Source organism: Anopheles stephensi, chromosome X (genome assembly GCF_013141755.1).
Source record: "Anopheles stephensi strain Indian chromosome X, UCI_ANSTEP_V1.0, whole genome shotgun sequence".
Taxonomy (NCBI): Eukaryota; Metazoa; Arthropoda; class Insecta; order Diptera; family Culicidae; genus Anopheles; species Anopheles stephensi.
This window is the reverse complement of record NC_050201.1, coordinates 14,056,462-14,076,141: the sequence shown is the minus strand read 5'-3', so window position 1 is coordinate 14,076,141 and position 19,680 is coordinate 14,056,462. Positions and strand designations below refer to the sequence as shown.

General features: G+C 49.2%; 3 protein-coding genes across 16 annotated transcripts in view; 1 reads left to right on the top strand and 2 right to left on the bottom strand.

Annotated features, from left to right (window-relative positions):
- The window catches only part of LOC118509380 (protein lap4-like), a 52,435-nt gene extending 51,440 nt beyond the window's left edge, over positions 1-995 (bottom strand). For 9 of the 12 annotated variants that reach the window (XM_036049924.1, XM_036050026.1, XM_036050063.1 and 6 more), the window contains exon 1: positions 877-961. The gene's annotated coding sequence lies outside the window, so the exon portion shown is untranslated. Of the gene's footprint in view, positions 1-876 lie in introns of all 12 variants that reach the window. The other 3 variants (XM_036049949.1, XM_036049958.1, XM_036049990.1) reach the window with 3 other exon arrangements.
- LOC118509495 (mannose-6-phosphate isomerase) lies at positions 952-2,932 on the top strand. Its single transcript, XM_036050154.1, has 3 exons — positions 952-1,092; positions 1,289-1,815; positions 1,881-2,932. Exons 2-3 carry the CDS (start codon positions 1,510-1,512, stop codon positions 2,790-2,792), a joined length of 1,218 nt encoding a protein of 405 aa, XP_035906047.1. The 5' UTR covers positions 952-1,092; positions 1,289-1,509; the 3' UTR covers positions 2,793-2,932.
- A 53-nt stretch (positions 2,933-2,985) lies between these two features.
- LOC118509460 (peroxidase) lies at positions 2,986-16,438 on the bottom strand. Of its 3 annotated transcripts, XM_036050102.1 has the most exons (9): positions 15,304-15,459; positions 14,914-15,187; positions 6,323-6,475; positions 6,059-6,232; positions 4,492-5,985; positions 4,133-4,411; positions 3,960-4,056; positions 3,803-3,877; positions 2,986-3,553 (listed from the first exon to the last, which is right to left on the bottom strand). In XM_036050102.1, the coding sequence occupies exons 2-8, from the start codon at positions 14,919-14,921 to the stop codon at positions 3,836-3,838; spliced, it is 2,247 nt and encodes a 748-aa protein (XP_035905995.1). In that variant the 5' UTR covers positions 14,922-15,187; positions 15,304-15,459; the 3' UTR covers positions 2,986-3,553; positions 3,803-3,835. The 3 variants fall into 3 exon arrangements, with proteins under 3 accessions (XP_035905995.1, XP_035905986.1, XP_035905977.1); XM_036050093.1 differs by lacking the exon at positions 15,304-15,459 and adding an exon at positions 16,338-16,438 and having other exon boundaries at positions 2,986-3,877; XM_036050084.1 differs by having other exon boundaries at positions 2,986-3,877.
- Positions 16,439-19,680: the final 3,242 nt, after the last annotated feature.

Sequence of the window (19,680 nt, the reverse complement as noted above, 5' to 3'; positions counted from 1 at the left end):
CACACTCACACAAAGGTACGGACGGACGCGGTTGTGAGAGTGCGCACACTCACACACACTACACTGCGTACGCAATCTCTAGCGTGAGATAGATGCGAGCTGCAGCGCGTTTCACTCCTGTTTTCTCTTTCTCATTTCGCCAATGTGAGAAACGTATACCGTGTACGACAGAGACCGGGATAAAGTTATGGGTCGCACTTCAGATGGGAGTGTTTCTGTGCCTGCATCGCGATGAGACGTGCAGTACGCGTAGTGACAGTACCGGCTGTTCACTCGATAGTGAGTTGATCGTGATAGCTTCTCACCCGTTCATTGCTCACCACCCAGCTCACACCGTGCTTACGTGTCGTTGGTAGTGTTTGTGTGTTTGCGACAGAATGTATGCACTCCAGCGCTCCGTGCTCTCTCACTCACTCACGTTCGCAGCGTCACCGGAGCGCAGCGAGCAGTTTGTCTCACTCGTATGCATTTTTCTCACCACAGTACGCACACACGCATCCGCCCCTGACCCAACCCAATGCATTATTAGCGGGCCTTCTCTAGCCTTTCTCACGGCTAGTAGCCATTCATTCCGGCGGGGTTATTCATATACCGTCGTGATTTGCTAATTAGTGTAGAGAGCGTTTTCGTGAATTCGGTTTACGATCGTGACGTTCTACCCGTTTTCTTCTAAATTCTTCCCGTTTTCCAGTCCCACAAGCAGCCACGGAGGCACTTTCTGGCTCACACCACCGCACTACTCCGCACCCTTCGTAGCTATGGAAACCGCGACCGATGGCTACTCGTGAAGTTAAGCGGCAAGAACATGATTGCACGATGTAGAGCACTCCGCACCCACAACACAGCGGCGCATTAGTTTTGGAAAATCATCCGTACAAACACTGTTTTTCTCTGTCCACCGTTCCGGGTCTGCCCGTACGCACCTTATGGGGTTTCCTACTAATGTTTCGTACGCTTGTTGGGAAGGCTTTGGTAAACAAGCCCGTGAGTTTGACGTTTTGGCTCGTTTGAGGTGCGTTGTGTTTATGGCGTATACTTCAATACGCAGGTTGGAGTTTGTGGTGAAACGGGCTGTGAATTCGGTGTTTTGCGGTAAATAGTTCTAGTTATTGCTTTCTATTTTCGCCTATTGTAACGAAATAAGAATTTGATAATGGGTTTCAAAGCGGTTTCTTCTATTTTGTATTCCTTTCCCGAGAAGAAAATTATCCAAAGCTTGGCAAAGCCTCCTTCGTTTCCTTGTGTGGCTTCGATCGTTTTCTTTCACATTCCCATTTTGGCTTTACAGGTTTGCACATTTGCAGTTGTGTTATAAGAAAGTTTCCCTCAATCCCATTAACAACTGTCAGCTTATTCGGTTCCGCTGGCTTTGTCCCTGCTGGTTCGATGCTTGTGGAGGAAAACACACAACACACCTAATTATACGTCAAAATCTCGGCACGGACGAATCTTCCTTTCTGTGGAATCTCCACCGTAAAGCCATTTCACGCAGCAGAACCAGCACCAGCAATGGAGATCATCGGTAAAGTGATGTGCTACGACTGGGGCAAGCTTGGCCAGCAATCGTTCGTTGCCCAGCTCGCCCAGGCAAATAATGACCAGCTGGAGGTAAAGCCGGATTGTCCGTACGCCGAGCTATGGATGGGCGATCACGTAAACGGACCGGCTACGGTAAAACGGGACGGCAAAGGGCTGGACGAGACGATACGGGCCGATCCGGTCGGTATGATTGGATCAGCTGCGGGACGGTTACCGTTTCTGCTGAAGGTACTGAGCATCCGGAAGGCACTCAGTGTGCAGGTTCACCCGGACAAGGTAAATGGTAGTAAAGTAAGGTAGATTTCGCTTTTTTCTGATGCAATATATTCATCTCATTACAGGTCGAGGCAGAAAAGCTGCACCGTCAGTTTCCGGACATTTACAAAGATCCCAACCATAAGCCGGAGCTAGCTATCGCGCTGACCGATTTCCAGGCCCTATGTGGCTTTCGCCCGTACGCCGAGATCGGCGATTTGCTGCAAAAATCGCCTGAACTGCAGGAACTGCTAGGGGAAAGCGTGTTGACAAAATTTGCAGCCACCGACGAATCCGCCGTCAAGATTGCGTACGAACAGTTAATGCACAGCGGACCGGATGCTGTTCAACGGTGCATCGAACGTATCGCCGATCGTATGCGGTCCGCCGATACAGAACCCAGCGAACTGGGCGATCTGTTTCAGCGGCTCTATGCGGACTTTGGATGTGACGTTGGCGTGCTGTCGATCTACTTTCTCAACTACCTACGCTTAAAGCCCGGCCAGGCGATCTATCTTGCAGCGAACGTACCGCACGCCTACCTGGACGGTGACTGCGTGGAGTGTATGGCCTGCTCCGATAATGTGGTGCGGGCCGGATTGACTCCAAAGTTCAAGGATGTGGACACACTGCTCCGGCTGGTAGCTTACGACTGTCGGCCCGGTGACGCTATGCTGTTTCAGCCGACACTATTAAACCTGCTGGAGGAACCGTTCACGCGCACATTCTTGCCACCGGTGCCGGATTTTGCCGTGGCCGAGATAAGCGTACCGAGCCGCGTAGGGGAGTACAGCGTAAGCAATCCGGCCCATGGGTCCATACTGCTTGTTGTAGGTGGAAAAGCAAAGCTAACGATTGCTGGTTCGGACGAAATCATGCTGAGCATGGGAAAAATCGTCTTCCTCCCTAGCAGCGTGGGCAGAAAGGTGCTGCTGGTGCTGGAGGAAGCAGGAGAACCGTTCCTAGCGTTCCAGGCCATGGCCAATGATTTCGAATGATTTTCTTACCCCCTGGGGATGTTTTTTTTTATATGATTGGACGTGTTTTTGTTGTTTATTTAAAAAAAAGTCTATATTAAAATTTAACAAGCTAACTTTAAAGTTCAATAAAAATTTATAGTAAAATGAATGTTACCACACGTTTGTCGGCGCCAATTTTCAATTTCTAGAAAGGAGAAACAAAATACACAACTGAGAAACAAACCCATTTGATCGAACAATTTATTATTTACATAAATATTACACAAAAACAAGGGCCGCTCTAAACAATACAAATAAAATAAAATAAAACAAAACAAAAAAAAAACGGGAAAACGGAATAAACGTATTTATATATAAATTCTCTTAAGGTGACGAACGTCCGTGGCATAGCAGAAGAGGAATGGGCAGGCAGGCACAATTGCGGCGTGCGTGCTATGTCCACTACCGGATACACTCCCGGTGCAGTCACAACATCGCAGCTTCTTGCTGATTCGTTCGATGGGGTCAGATTTCGTTGTACAGCTATACTCTTGGGAATGTTTCACAGGATCTGGATGCGGTTGTCAGCGGAAGGACTCTACGTGATGCCTGCCCAGTTGGATATGGATGAGTGCGCTGCCTCCTGTGTCGGTCTGTTCCGGTCTGCTCCGGTAGTGGACGCACAGTGCAACCACCTTGCTAATGGCCACTATTGTCTAGCGGTGTGTCTTGTCGAGGTGTACCTCGGCTAAATGCGTTCTGGCAGCGGCTCGTTTGCGACTGCTCGCAATGTAACAATGCTAAGTGGGGCGAATTCGAATTCCAACTTGAAATGTGTATAATACAATGAAACAGTGGGGGAAAAGGGTGGGGGGGGGGGGTAGAGATGGCTAAATGGCTAGGTGAGCTGCTGTGACGGTGACAGGTTCTGTGAACCATCCCCGCGATATAATCCACCAGCACGCTCGTCCTGAAGACGGAAGGAAGAAACCGGGGGTCTACCGGTAGGTTTGGGGGCGGAGGATGATACATCTAGAATCTCAGCGTACATTGAGTGATGGGTGGCCGTGACTGTGCCTCCACTATTTGAATCCAATCGTTTCCGGGATGTCGTTCAAGAATTGCTACACCAAGGAAAAGCAACGTCAGAAAGGTTAGTAGATCTCACAGAGAAGCAGCTGCCAACATCGACAAAGCATCACTTACATATTGGTGAGGTGAGTGAGTCTCGTGACCATAGTCGGCCCACTTGGACAGATCGATGGAAGGAAGAATTCCACTCTTGCATGGCACTCGGGGATTACTGTTACGGGGAAGAAACATCTCTCGCGTCAGTAAACCAAAAACAATCCTCAAAAACAACTAGCGCTACAACTTACATTTCGTGATCTGGCAGCACCATCGGGTAGATCTGCACAGTATCGATCAGGTCAGTGTTGTCGCAGATCAGACGGGCAAGCTTCGCCTTACGGATCTCCTGCAGCTGTTCCGGCGTGAAGGAGGACGGCTGGTTTGGCAGCTCGTACCAGAATCGATCGCCGCGTCGCACGTAGCTGAACTGGGTGGCGATGATGCAGGCGAAGGTAGGTCCCAACATCGAACCAGGCAACGAACGCTCGGACACACCTCCAGACCACAGATCCACATCAGCTGGATGTCTGTAGGAATGCAAACAGAATGCTTTATTCACCTACCCTACCAGCAAGGGAATGATCGACCGCACTTGCGGTCTACTTACTCGAAGATACTCTCGTACCGGCGCACCGTCTCGTTGGGCATGGAACCGAACAGCTCCTCGAAGTTGTCGGACGTGGGCAGCCCGCAGAACTTGCGGAACTCCATGTAACCAGGCACACCGAACTCGCGGCCACGCTGCATATTGAACGACACCAGATCCATACCGAACCGGGCACCCTCCTTCTTGAACAGATGGTTCGTAACTTCCTGCGTGATCGAGTCATCCATCGCCTGGGCCACCTGGTTCATCAGTCCCATCAGGTACTCGTCGTACACACCCGCCCGGTACAGATCGTACGGACGACGAATCAGATCCGACAGACGCTTGGAAGCGATAAACTTGTGTGCCTTCGACCAACGCTCGACGGCAGTCGGTAGCAGCGAGTGTCCGAAACGGAACGCAGCCGAAGCGAACGAATCAATGATGGCCGGGTTGATGTTCTCGTCATACCCATCCCAGTAGCCTTCCTTCTGCGTGAGCAGCCCGAACTTCTCCATCACCTCCTTGCCGAGCAGAATCGGCAGGAACTCGTTGTACGTGATGTGCTGGATGATGGCGATGTTAATACGGCGCGCCTCCTGGAACAGCGTTTCATCGTCCCAGTGCGGATTGATCTTGCCGAGCTCGGTCGCGATGCGGTTGTGTTCGCGGGCCAGCAGCGTATGCATGCAGGTCAGTACCAGCTGCTCGTTCACACGGATCTCTCCCGCCTCGAAGCAGAACATGCTCTTGTTCGGTCGCGTACAACCCTCGTCCGGAATGTCCAGCTTCAGCGGCAACAGATCCTTCAGCCCGTACTCGGCAAACACCGGGTTCATGCGCAACAGTCCATTGTACCCGGTGCGCAGTTTCCTGGTAAACTTCTCATTCACACCGTAGATCGTGTTACCATCGATGACGGAGGTAAGCGTGTTGAACTGTTGGCGCGATCCGAGCCGACAGCCGGCACGGGGCGATGGGAAACCGCGCACGAAATCGATACACTTGACGTTAAACAGCCGGTAGAAGTAGTCGTCGTCCGGGACGCGAATCTCATTACAGTACGGGTGCTTCAGATGGGGTGGCCGTTTGCAGCACTCCTCCGGATCGTTACGGTTGATCGGATCGAGCGGCGTGGCAGTGAGCGTAAAGTCGTGATCCATAAACTGTCCCCATGCGATAACGAACACCGTACCGGCATGATCATGGTAACCCTCGTCCGGATGGATCGTGCGGGACACGACACGCGACAGGGGCAGATCGTGACCGGTAATCGAGATGCGCGGTGCGTTGATGCCATCCGCGTACAGTGGTCCGATCAGCCGCTGGAACGGTGTCATCGCTGCACCCCATGTTGGATGCTTCAGATTGTTGCAAAGCCCATCCACCCGGCGGTACTTGCCCGGGCGACACTCCACACCGGACAGGAACGCTGGACATACCTCACGGATCAGTGTTTTGGAGGTGTCGATCGATGGGAGACCCTTCTCGATCTCTTCGTACGACAAACCGTACCTGGGGGAGAGCAGCAGACGCAACAAGTTGGTGATATGTCGTACCGCGATTTAGAGTCGCCAAGGTTACTTACGTTCTGGCAAGCTGAATCGAGATGTCTAGCAGCAGCTCACCGACGGTCGCGATGTCTTCCGTCTTCCAGTCACCTTTCGGTTGCGATACGCGGATCCGCTTCCGGGCATCCAGGTACGCCTGGTTGATGGCATCGTACGTAATACAGGTGGTCGGTTCGGCATGCAGCGGTGCACTGAAGGAGGGAGGAAGGTGCATACGATAAGATGTATCCAGGGATTTTTTGCTCTGCATACAGCCCCGTTCCCAGCGATTATGTACTTACATTGTGCCACGGAACAGGTTGAGGTTGTAGTCGAACGCGGACGACTTGCCCGGTCCGTTCACGTACAGTGCGCACTCGGTTGCGTGTTGATCGAAGGCCAGAAACTGACCATCGATACCACCGATTGCAATAGCCGCAGCTATTGCTATTAACCTGCGGAAGATAAAAAAAACCAGTTCATTATATCTGTCTGTTCATCTTGTCCAAGATAATCTCCACGCGACGAGATCCCAACAAAGCTGCTATTAATACGTGACAACAAATTCTTGATGAACCAGAGATCAACCACCAGCACATGAAAGAAACGCCCTTTCATCTTTGCATCACCTACAAGGGGTTGAGAAACTTCGGACCAAATCTCTCCAAGGACGCCGCCATTTATAGTTGCCAGCGAGCAATCCATCCCGAAGCGTGGGGCAGCGCGATTACGTTTGGGGATTTTAATAATAGCGAAGGTCGTGGATCGAATCATAGCTGGACATAGGGAACCCCGGCGAGAACTTCGTCCTCAAGCGATTGTGACCTAGTAACTTGGTGCGCGAAAGCCAAAAAACCGGTGGGTCTCAAAGTCGCGCCGAGGGAATGTGCAGGGGCGTGTACCGTTGCTTTGTTTGCGCTTTGACTGCCCACCACCAATCATTCGTATGCCCTTGGTTGGGCTTGTGTCAGAGGTCCAATTCAGGACAAAACTTTGCGCAACGGGTGAGTGAGCGCTTGCGTTGCGCTGTTCTGTCTCGTCAGGTACGTCTTAAACCCCTAACAGAATCGAATCGAGATCGAGTATTTGCGTTCGCGTGCTGTAACTATGCAGATGCGAACACACAGTAGGGACAGAGAGAGAGAAAGAGAGGAAGGGAGCGATTAAAACAACAAACTATCATGGCGGTCGTTGGCGAACGGGACACAGATAAACCGAGTCTCGGTAGACGAGGTGTGTGATCTGCAGCACGAGCAAAAAAAAAAACCCTACTCGTAGTCGACCGTCCGACCCGTGTACTTTCACTTTCGTTAATGCTCGGACACACGAGCACTGAATGCGGTCCGACTGACCGCTCCGTGGTGCACACGCATTGCGTATCTGGAGCGCCCATTAAAACCGTAGGCCCCTTCCGGCGGTCAAGAAGTGGTGCGCACGAGAATGAGAGACGGTAAGACATGACTGGCCAGCAAGGGATGTGTGTAAAACCTTGTCCTGTGCGGTGGTCTCCTTTTTTTTCTGCTCTCGTTGTTCCCCCAGCGTCAACATGGCCACGCCGTTGTGCGTGGTACATGCGTGCAGGTCTGCATTCTTCTTACGGCAGGGACTATCGTACCGCGTGCCGTTAAATCAATACTAACCCGAATGCCGATTGTGCAAGCTGGCAACACTGGCAGGAGGTGCTAAAGCGAAGTAGGCGAAGGAACAAAAAAAACTAATACCTCCAACGAACAAGCACACACATAATGAGGCAGCAGCATCACAAATGAACGGCTTCTTGTGTTCTCCAGTGGCACCAGGCATAGGACCACCGTGTCTTTGCAAAAAAAAGGTAAAGCTGCTGTGCCATCAGGTATGTGAGGAGCCGACACGTACAATCAGGTCATCAAGCCCTTACGCCAATATCGATGTGACACAAACGTGCGGAATCGATGAGTGTGTGCTCACTGCTGGCAGGTTTGGTGGCGGTGGGGTGGTACCTGATGGATAGGTTGCGTTCGTAACAAAAGTTCCACCGCAGGCCAACCATGTCACCAATGGGTTACGATTGTTGTGGCAAAAGACATTCTTCGGCAGCAATAGGCAATCCGAAAGGGATTCGATTCGCATCACGTTAACCCAGATAGCTTCGGTAGGGTTTTATTGGGCGCACATTGCGTCAGCCGAACGCGTGGTGTGATCCTGCCCCATGTGGTGCATATGTCGATCGAGAGAAAGACTACGCTCACTGGCAGTCGATCATCCAGCTCAAAGTCCTCCCTTTTGCTTGCTTCTTCTTCTTCGTTTGCATCTCAAAAACAGAAGCCCCTTGACGAGCTCTAGACGTCTAGAGGTGGAGGTTTTATTTTTTTGTTTCGGCTCGTAGACTGGAGAGAACCGTTACCGTAATGTGATCTCCGCGGTCTGAATCTGAGGCAGCGTTACGTAAGCCACGGCCGTGGTTGCGATAATCGTCGTACCAGGCGTCGTACCAATCATTTGCATTTTTCGCGGACGTCCCACGCCCCATTTTACCGTCCCACCTTCACAACTTCGCGTGGAACGCGCGTTCTTCGCCCCCTTTAGGGCGACGGTGCATTCACCTTCGGCTGCAGCAACCCAACTTTCTACTGCACACCGGTGGGAGGGTAGGGGCGAGAAAAGCTGCATCCAACAGCATGTCCGGAAATTGGTGGCGAAACATCCCGAAACGTTGGGAAAATAGACGAACGCAACGGGGGGTTTGGTGTTTTTTTTATCTTTTTCGCATGTGACACGCGACGCACGTTACAGAAGGATGATTTGCACCGTCGGTGTCGGGTCGGTGTTACTCTATTCCTCGACCAGGTTTACTGAGCGTTTTTCTTGGCGCTTTGCTTGTTTTTTTTTTTTTGCATTTACTTACGGCAAAGCACTAGCCGCCATCTTGAAACTATCTGCCGCAAGCCAAACGTTAACCGAAAACTAACACAAGGATGGGTGCATGAAGATTGCTTTTCAAAAACAAACACGGGCGTTAGTTTTTCCAACTTCCCATACTCTGGATGGAGTAGGGCTAGGGGGTTGGGGGAGAAGGAAATTGGAGGAGATCCGAGTGAAGGGAAACCCGATGCTGAAACCAGATAGCTGGGAATAGGAAAGTAAAAGCATTTCATCTCAATTTCTTATTGCCGGTACGGTTTTGCCAAACCCGTGTCCCATCCCGGAGCATTCCGAAACCTGCAGCAGGTTGCACCCTGCAAGCCACGTACCCGCTCGTTCGCCCCCTCGTTCGCCCCTTCTCCGCACTTCCCAAAACGGGTGAAAGGGAAAAGTGCTCGGACTCAGCACGCGCCGGTCCGAAATCCGGTCCGTGGTCCGAAAATGGGAATCCAGTCCAACTGGGTGTGCGCTGCATTTCGAGGTCGGAACCCCCTTTTGGAACGGTGTACGCCGTGGACACACTTCAAACGCCAAACGCAGGGATAACAGCAAGATGGGGCTAGGTTTTCGCCGGGATCCGCAAAAGGGCAACGACATCGACCGTGAAATTGGGCACGGTACCGCGATAGTGTGAACGGACCGGGAAACCAGTTCGGGAAGTGGTCGGGGCCCGTTGGCCACTCATGGCGTTGCGCCCAAGAGGTATGCCGATCGTCGGCCAAGGGTAGCGCAGTGTGACATATTTTGTCGTACGGCTTTTGGAGCGTGTTGTTTGTTTGTTTTTGTGCTGCCCCTTAGTTTGTAGAAGCAAAATTTTGCAAAGGCCTAGTCGCGCAAGGAGTCTGATGGGCCGCAATGAAGGTCAGGCAGTTAGAGGAGTAGTTGAAGCGCGTTAGAATATTCCGCTTACAGGAGCTCCTTGTAACGCTCAAATGATAACGTCTAATTCAAAAGATACTTGATACAACAATCTTGGAACTTAGACTTAGATACTGACGGCTTACAAAGACAGTTCTTGAAAGTGTCAATGCTGTCTTCTATCACTACCTGCTAAAGTCGCAGTCTTGGCTTGATGCAGACATTCTCTGCCAACCTAATATCCCGATCGTTCTAGCAGACGCATTAACGCCTCCAGCGTCATCTCAACTTTGGCCTATCACACCTCCGCTGTTCATATTGAGCAGCCTGGAAAAGACATTAGCGGAGTCTGGCGCGGTTGACTTACTGGGGTGTGGTGAGGTCACCGTATAGCTCATGGAACTCCTTCCACACATACTGGACCTAAAATCTTAGCTAAGCTTCTCGAAGAGGAATTTAGAGTCCTCTATCTTACAGGTGTATAAGAATACTGGTACTTTATGAACCTTGATCACCTATCTGCACATCGCTCATTATATCAGTATCAATATACGTTAGGGCTTGCCACCATCATTCTGGATTTCTCCTAGTTATCTCCAACCAGGAGTTTGGGCCTCCTCTTTGGTACACTTAAGATACATAGGAGAACCTTAAACCAATGATGTTTATGTCATCAGCGTATGCCAGGACTCTGGATTGACTTATGAAAGGTGGACCACCCTAGATTTCCTCCTCAGAGTCTTGGATGAACATCACTAGCTCCAGCTCCAATCTACCTTCATTATTGAACACACATGATTGAAAGCTAGCAATGCGAGGAAGCAATCGATACAATAAAATGTACATCTAAACTCAAATAAAGCTGTTCAACTCGAACGTGTACGCTTTAGTGGGGGCATACATCGCTCATTTCGTATTCGCCTATTTCGATTTCCACGGCAACACGTCCGAATGGTACATGTCGTGTCATGTTAGATGTATTAGATGAGTTACATCACCCCAATTGATCCCTCCCAAAGCAACCGAACAAATCCACCTTCAAGACGTGATCGTTTCACTTTAAAGTGCAAACCATTCAAGTGCGCCCTCTGTCGGATCGACTAACGTTGTTGTTTGCCATTTCGTTTTTTTTTGTTCGTTTTGGCATTTTTTCGGCATCGAGACGAGCAATCGAAAATCCCTATTTTAGTGTTTGGTGAATGTGTCTTCTCTCCCTTCTCGTTACCTTCCTTCCCACCTTGCCCGCTCTCGTATTAATTGAAGTGTTTCTTTTGTTCACACAGCAACCGTAGACGGACGGCTTACCTTCTCCCCAATGTGGAGTGCGTTAAAGATATATTTATAAAAAAAATCGCGCAGCTCTTCTTCATTACGGGTGCCATTTGCTCCAGTACGTACACAGACTAAATTTTAATGCCACACTCCTCTTTTGGGGGGAAACAAAAAAAACACCAAACCCCACTTCCCATCATAGTGATTTGAGACAATAAATAACGTGTCCAATGCAGGCGAGCGAATCCGTAGACCTGAAAGTTCGCCTCGCATACAAACGCTCGAGTAGTGTAGCTCAATAAAAAAGAAGAAGCGTTTTGGAGGCCCCATCTTCACCGACGAATGAATTGTAGCGGAATTGCTTGCGAGGGTGAGGGTGTTGTAGGTATTTTTTTTTTACGACATACGTCCCCATCGTCGTGTCCCCGAATGGGCAGCATTAAATGCTAATTTTATGGAGCAAACACCGGAGCGAACCGTGGCGAGCAGGTCAACCTTGGCGGTACCGGCAAAAAGAAACATGGCGGTAACCCGTCGCGTCTTAATTGCGGCAGATGATGCCGATCGGAGGGCGCGACGGTGATGATGGGGAGGAGGAGCGTGTGATGTACAAAGTATTTGCCAGTGGTGTGAATCGCTCAATGTGTATCGGTTGCGGTACACCAGTTTCGCTACTGTGGTATACTTTTTTACAATACTTTTTGTCTAGACCATCTAGAGTACGATGGTCGTGTCCTTGATATTTAGTATTCCGAAACACCAACCTAAGTAACCATCTGTTTGTAAACCTCTGCTGGGAAGGAACACAGCACCTGAGTTCGATCGACTCTGCACGTAGGCTCTTGAGGACTTCCAGATCTCAACGAGCCGGACTCTCGCCGTAGCAGAAATTCAAAGTTCTAGCCCGTTTTGACGTAGATCTGATATCACTTCGAACCACCGAATAAGGTCGCGAGTCTTCCACGTGCACAAAAAAAAACCAGCCATCTGAAGTCCCATATTAAGTGAGATTCCTCCGTCCAACAGATACAGGTCATCGTTGTAAGGATGCTATAAATAAATACCAATAAATAGCTTATCAACCGCGAACTACCGCGAGCATCATCTCCGCAGCTTGGCCGGGCCCGGGGAACCATTAGTTCTTCCCAACGGGTGTCGTTTTCTCCTCGGGAAGCACACGCGAGCAGACCTACTTTTTCGCACAAATCTTCCCATTTTTGTTTTGCCCTCCGACGCCGATGCTTAGAGGTATCGGGAATTCAAACAACAGGGCGTACGAAAAACACGATAAGAAAGAAATAAAAAAAAGTCCTCAGAACTAAGCCCAAATATTGGGGTTAATGACACGACACCGCGGTCCGATGCATCTGACGTATCGGAGGAAACACGCCTCGTGGAATGTCAGAGCAGGCCGGTTAGCAGAAGCGGGACTGGTGACGTTGTTATGTATGCTGATCGTGGCCAGGTCAATGGCAGTTTGGTGAGCGAGCGAGGTGAATGCGATCGCATACGACACGCGGTGACACATGCGTGCTGTGCGATAGATCTACACCAGAAGAGGGCGATGAAAGAAATAGGGTAGAGATAATGAGGGATGATAGAAGCGGAAGATGGATGGAGGTGAAGCGGAGAAAGCCACGGTGAAAATACATAAATAAATAAACTAGACAGGGAAAGAAAGCATGGTAGAAGAATATATCTAATGAAAGAAAGAGAGAGAGAGAGAGATCGAGAGACACACACATCCAGCCGCCACCTGTCAAAGAATGGGTTTTGCGGCAGTATCAACATACAAAACAACCGTTAGATCCCGCTTCTGACTTTCCCGACGTGGCGACGAAGTAGGAGATGCGGGTCCCGGGACGGCGACGGCGGCGATGACTCGGTAATCACGGCTCCCTCAGCAACAGCAGGTGGTTGGTAAGAATACGCTTGTGGAAGCGTACAAAAGAACACAACACTCGTCACAAACACAGGCACACACAGCAACACAAAACCGTTTGTCGCGGAAGTGGTTGTGACCTTCTTTTGGGTCTTCGGGAGCGAAGATTAGCATCATCAATGCGCTGTTAGAATTGGACATCCATACGGCACACGGATAGATAAGTATCGGTAGGCAGCACATCGTCACAAATGTTGGAGTCAATATCCGGCAATCGCTGGGAAAAACTCGATCTGGGTATTGTGTTGGAGTCTGGAAGACTTCTTTCGATAGTAGTAGACAAGCTTGGAGCTGTTGTTAGCACCTGATTTTGGTGAACATGCCATATACTCTGACTGAGGACTAGTTATCACTTCATTATACCATGTGCTACATTCCTTGTGCATCTAGCACGCATCTCCAAATTTCTTTTCTATCTCTAGAATTCGAGGACTAAGACGAGCTTCAAATTCTTGCACCGAATACTTTAAAAGGCCAGCGTCCTAAGACCTCTGTCATGTTTGAATTGCATAGTAAACAACTCTTCAGAGCAATATCTGTAACAACCCTTTCTATTTCTGATCGGCTAGATGGTCTAGACGAGCTCGTACTCTTTTATTGGAGCAATCCTCCAATTGTCGAGTTCTTGGTGCACCTGAGATTGAATCACATTGTAATCAAATCTTCAAAGTAATTTCATCACCAAAACCCCTCGTCTCTCTTCAACCAAGTCCCATCCAGAATATCGTCATGGTTCGTCGTCGCCATTCACTCCATGCGCATGTAACCACCAAAAATTTCATCCCACAGCATCCAATTTGCTTACAATCGAACCCTTTCACCCTCGGCGCGAACAGGTCATCAATTGCGCAATGGTCAGCGTCCAAGCGAGGTTAAAATGGTACAATCCTTCTTCCGAGCGGTCCCCCGAGAGGATTCCTCGGTTACATGTGGAGCACTGGATAGAAGGACGTCTGCTTCACCCAAAACGCTAATGCTTGAGGTGAATCTTCCACGAGAGCCATTACGAGGGGTTAGAGCGCGTGTCAAGAGCGCGCGCCAGCACTCAAGTACTATAAAGATCACCAACAGCGATGACAACGTTCCATTTCCACCAGCGCATCAACAGCTCATCAACTGGCACGATCCGTTCGCCAGGTGACGGCAACAGCAACAGGATAGACACTATGGGGGTTCGCATTTTTTTTGCTGTTGGTTTCATTTGTCGTCATCGTTGTTTCCCTTCACTCCTTCTTGGTGGCTTTGTTTCTAGATCGTGAACCGTGGTGGCGAAAATGGCGCAAACACGCGCGGCAAGATGAGGCGAGAGCGCTGGTGGCCTACTTCAAAACCGAATGCCGACCCGTCTTCACCGACCGTTGACGGAAGGCACGACGGTGTGACCTCGTGTGGGGAATAAGTTCTTCTTTCGGCGTGCCTGCAACTGCAGCACCGTACAGGTGTTGTACCGTGGCGCGTAGCGTTGGCAGGTCTCCACTGTCACTTTCGAAAAACCTTCACCGCATCCTTCCACACCGCAAGATGCTGGTATGCGCGGTAAGGTTCGTTCTTTGCGGGGTTTGCGAGCTTGATCGAGTTCCCGGAGAATGTATGTGTTCCTACTAGTCTTGCTACTCTTCGCTGCAGTTTATCGCACTACGATTCCCACGAGAGATTGGAATGAGATGTAGTGTACAAGACCCTTTAATCGCGTGACCCACAACAACTTGACGCCTGCAATCTACCGAGCCCTCGCAATCGTGCAGCTAATCAACAACTGCTCGATCTGTCTTGCTTCCATCATATTTATCTTCCTCTTCACCTTCGACTACTTCGACCACCTCTAGAACCACTTTGCCCAACTCCAGGGAAGGCCTACCCCCGGAGGTGAAAGGATCCCGGTACATAGATAGCTGGAAGGAACCTGAAGCGTCTAGTTACCTGATCATTGTTGGTGGTGACGATACCAGCTGCAAAGGATAGTGATTGTTGATTGCGCACAGAAGTCTGCTGGTTGACTGGTAGGACCTCCGTTCAGCCCCACCGGAGAAGGGTCTCGCACAACCCTCTCGTAACTCCTCTCGCGCCTCGCGTCTGTTCTTTTGTTATCACAACCGTACGGGAGACGGTTCGGTCCTCGTTCAAAACGCACGCACGTCAGTCACAACAACTCACACCACACGATTTGATCTACGGTTTGCGCCTATTTAAGTGTCTAGTTTTAATGAGAAAATAATAAAAGAAGATGGTTTAAGAATAATTTATCAAAACAAAAACAAACACAACTTTTACGAACAATCACTACGAAAACAAACGGAGCAGAAAACTAACCAACAAGGCTCGATACGCTCGACACGTTCCGCAACGACACACTGGCACACAAGCTGCTGAAGGTGCGAAACACAACTAGGGTCTGCACTGGCGCTAAGAAAAGGCACACCCGTTACCGCGAACGGTTCAACTAGAACTGAGCACACCGCACGAATTCGACACGGCACGTAAGGCTCCGGTCGTGGCTCCGGTGCGGCTTGTGGACGATCCACAATATTGGAGAAGGGGTCCGACGGTGCGCAAAATGGTATGGCATGGGGAGGAGAAGAGAGGGGATCGGGGAGGAGAGGAGAGGGGGGGGGGGGTGGATAACCGTGGTTTTAAAGGAGCCTAAAATAAAAAAGACACTCTACCCACCACACACACACACACACAAACCTGTCGGATGTCTTTTGTCCCGTGTCGCACGCGAACAACCCGAAAAAGAGGAGTCGGCCACCGGTCGACCAGATAAAAGAAAAACCCAACGCCTCTCCCTTTCTCTTTTGCACACACACACATACACACACGGACGCGTGCGCTCGTGGGGAGACACGCATACAAAGGTCTATGGGGATCTGGAAACACTTTTCCGTCCTCGATTCCCGAACCGTTTGTTTTTCTTTTCTTGCGAGTTCTCTTCACTGCAGCGTTCTTCGCTTACTCACGGACAGGGCAGGGTGAGACAAGCGATGGGGGGGGGGGGGGGAGGGAGGAGAGGGAAGGGTGCTTGGGGTGATATAAGAAGGTTACCTCGCGGGTGCACAGCTCCCGGAGATCTGCAATCGGAACCAACAAAAACAAAAACAGCCCCGATTGCACCCTTGAGCCCCTTGGCGAAAACGCGCTGGGGGGGGTTCGTCGCTTGGTTGAAGTCTTTCGTTATCTCGCTCGCCGCTTGGCTACTAAGGCGAACGCGACGAACCCTACCGAGGGATTTAACGTTCTTGAGGTGGAGAATTTTTGGTTTTAATTTGTTTTTCACACTTACACTCTCACGCATACACATACACACAGACAATTTAAAGAAAAACATAAAAATAAACGAGACTTACCCCTAACGAAGTTTCGACGAGCGAATGTGTTCGAACAACGGATGGGCCACGAATGTTTGTGGGTTGAGTTTTTGATGCGAATTTTTTTGCATACGCGCGTGCCTCCCACTCTACCACCTCCCCCCCTCCCTTTTCTCCACCTCTCTTCCATACAACAAGCTCGCTATTGGGTCTTCCGCACTTTGAAGTTAATTCTTTTAAGGACACGCGGCTATACCGGCGGTCCGGTGAAACATTTCCACTTTCGCTTCGCGTCGCGGAAAAAAAATTAGAAAAGGACACCGGATTTTGCGCCGCTGCAGCAACACGAGGTGGCCCGTTTTGTTACGGCAAATGAATAACAAATCATCCTCTTCACCGAGTGGGGTCAGTTTATGGTTATGATACGGTGTACAGAGACAGAGCGAAAGAGAGATAGATAGAGAGAGAGAGAAGGGGAGAGAGGTTTAGCTGAGGAACCACTGATGTAACCAGAACCACTTTCGCCGTACCGTTTGCTGATTGCGGGTATGGGAAGCTACGATGAGCGGTTTTTCGCTTACCGTACACCGTACTTGCTGCCGATAGGAAGCAGAGGCTGAACCTTCACTGTGCACGCTGAAGGAAGCGAAATTTCACAGAAGCATTTAAGGTAGCCGTACTTTTAATGACTTTCTATCTCATTTCAATGCTCAGCAGAAATCCTTGAGCTGTTTAAAATTATTTTTATTGATTTTTAGTTAGAAAGACTAGAGTTTCTGAAGAACTCTTGAAGTGAAGAAAAATATTTTAAAGTTGAGGACAATAAATTCCATTTTGATTTAGTATTTCGAAAAATTAAATACAGTTCAGCTTTGAAAGTTAAAGTAACGCTTTTAAAAAACAACGAACAGAACCGCTGGAAATGGAAAGTAATTGGAATTCTGTTTTGACTGCTGTTTACTATCGGATGCTGCACTGCAAACGATCGAGCCGCTCGGTAGGTCTCTCCCACCATGACCAATATCAACCACGGCTGTCGACGCGTTGGCTGCTGTGGCTTTCCCTCTTTCTTTATCTTTAGAGGGACTTGAGCTGGATAATTAAGTTTAAAGAGTTTGCGGTTAAAATAGATAAGTGAGACACAATAACCAATTGGAGTACCAACTGAACTGTCTACTGAATTGGTGCAGACGTCAGTAGTTGATAAGGGCTGTTAAGCTCGAAATACTAATTAACTGCTGTTTCAACCCCTCAAAGTAATACTTCCGAGAGCTCCAAAAGATTTTATTTTTCGTCTAAAAATTCTGAAAGACTCCATGCTACGAGGTAGATTTTGATTAGTACAGGTAATTTAAAAATAATGGCGTCATGAAGCTACATCACATTAAAGTAAGATGTTCCCTGAGTAGCTTAAGCATTATTTCTCCGAGGAATTTCATAGGAACTGCAACTTCTAGACGGCGTTTGAAAATTGTAGATTCACTAAAAATTATATTCAATGGATTTCCTCAGTACAAAAAGCGCTATTCAACTCCACAAGATATTCTTCTCCAGGAATTTCTAAGGACCTGCAAGCTAATGCAAGATATCAAGTACAGATAAGTGCAAAATTATGAGCTATTAAAGTTCCCTCTCTAAAATACGGCTTCAAGCCGTCATAATAAATAAATAAATAAATAAGTAAAAATAAAGTTCCCTCTCTGTATAGCAAGAGTTCTCTTCTGCTCCACAAGAGTTTCATCCTCAGGAATTCCTGAGGAACTGCAAGCTAGACGGACTTCACGATGGAGCATTATATATGTCAAGTCTTCTTCTTCTTTCTTGACCTTACGACCTCTTAATCTTAAGGTCATGCCTGCTATTTCTGGCTTACTTGACTTACTGATCTCGCTTAGTTAGCCAGCGATAGCCAGTCCTCATGTGGGAAGGCCCATATGGGATTTGAACTCCGGTCGTGCCGAGTAAAGACCGGCGCCGCTTTCGCCTCGGCCAACGGACCGCCCATATGTCAAGTACAGATACGTTAATAATAATAATTAATTGATTTTCTGCTCCTGTTTAGCAAGAGGGCTGCTTGTGGAGCAGCAAGCATTTCTTCCTCAGGAATTTCTGACGTCCTGTATGCTGGACGAACTTCTAGACGGATCATAGTGTTTGAAAAGTACAGATGTTGAAAGGAATGGGTTATAAGTTGTATTCTCCTATAGAGAGATCTTCATAGCTCCTCAAGAATTTCTTCCTCAGAAATATCTGGGTCCTCAGCAAGCTGGACGAACTTCTAGGCGAATCATAACATATGTCAAATATCTTCTTCTTCCTTGGCACTATAACCTCGAAAGGTCTCGGCTTACCATTTCTGGCTTTCTGTGACTTGATTGTACCTGTAGCGAAGTAGTCAACCCTGCGTACGGGGGGCCTAGTCTGGATGGCATTTGAATCCCGCTCCTGCCGTTTAAAGACTGGCGCCGTTATTCTCTCGACCACCGGACTGTCCCGTATGTAAAGTATAGATACGTACAACTTAATAATCAATTTAAGATTCCTGTATAGCAATATATCTAGAAAGCTCCTCAAGAAATTCTTTCCCAGAAATATCTGAGAAACTTTATAATTCACGAACGTCTAAGATATTAGGAATTCTAGTAATGATGGTTCCTCGACTCTATAACCGGAGTAATAACCCTTCGCTACGAGATATCTCCGAGTGGCTTTAATCCCGCGAAACGAAAGTGTTCCAAACTCTCCCAAGCTCCACGCTGCCACTGTCACCCGTAGCGAACTCGACCGTCTCGGTGCAATGGCGTAGAAAGTAAGTCTTACCCGGGTTTTTTTTAGACCGAGCCAGTCACCGAGAACCAGTGCCTTTTGGCCCAGGTGTCTCGGGGGCTAAAGTGCTGGTGGCATAAAGGTCGTATCTCCCCTTCACTCACAGCCACGCCAAAGGCCCGCGTCAGAAGTTCGTTCGACGCCCCAACACGGCTCGCCTTCGATAACAATCGTAAGCTCAATATTTTATTGCCATTATTTTGCGTACTGTGCAGCCGCACGAGTCACCGAAACCCCGAATTGTGCCGGTAGAAAAGCCCACCACGGACCGGCGTTGTCTGGCGCTGGAAACCGAACACACGCGTCGTATCATTCCCGCAGGCGTATATGTTACATAAGACGTCGCAATCTTGGGACGGGGGGTGGTTCATCTCAGGCTTCGGCTAGAGCAGACCAAGTGTGGTAGAACTCCGCGCTGAATGGCAGGGTGGCGACTTCTTGACGTGCCGGCGGGTTCGGCGAAGGGTTCAAGCTACCAAAGTACAGCTAGAGGTCATTGGTCCAGCGGTGGCCAGATGATGGCCAGCGGGGGCACGAGGATGAAGCAGTAGAGGCG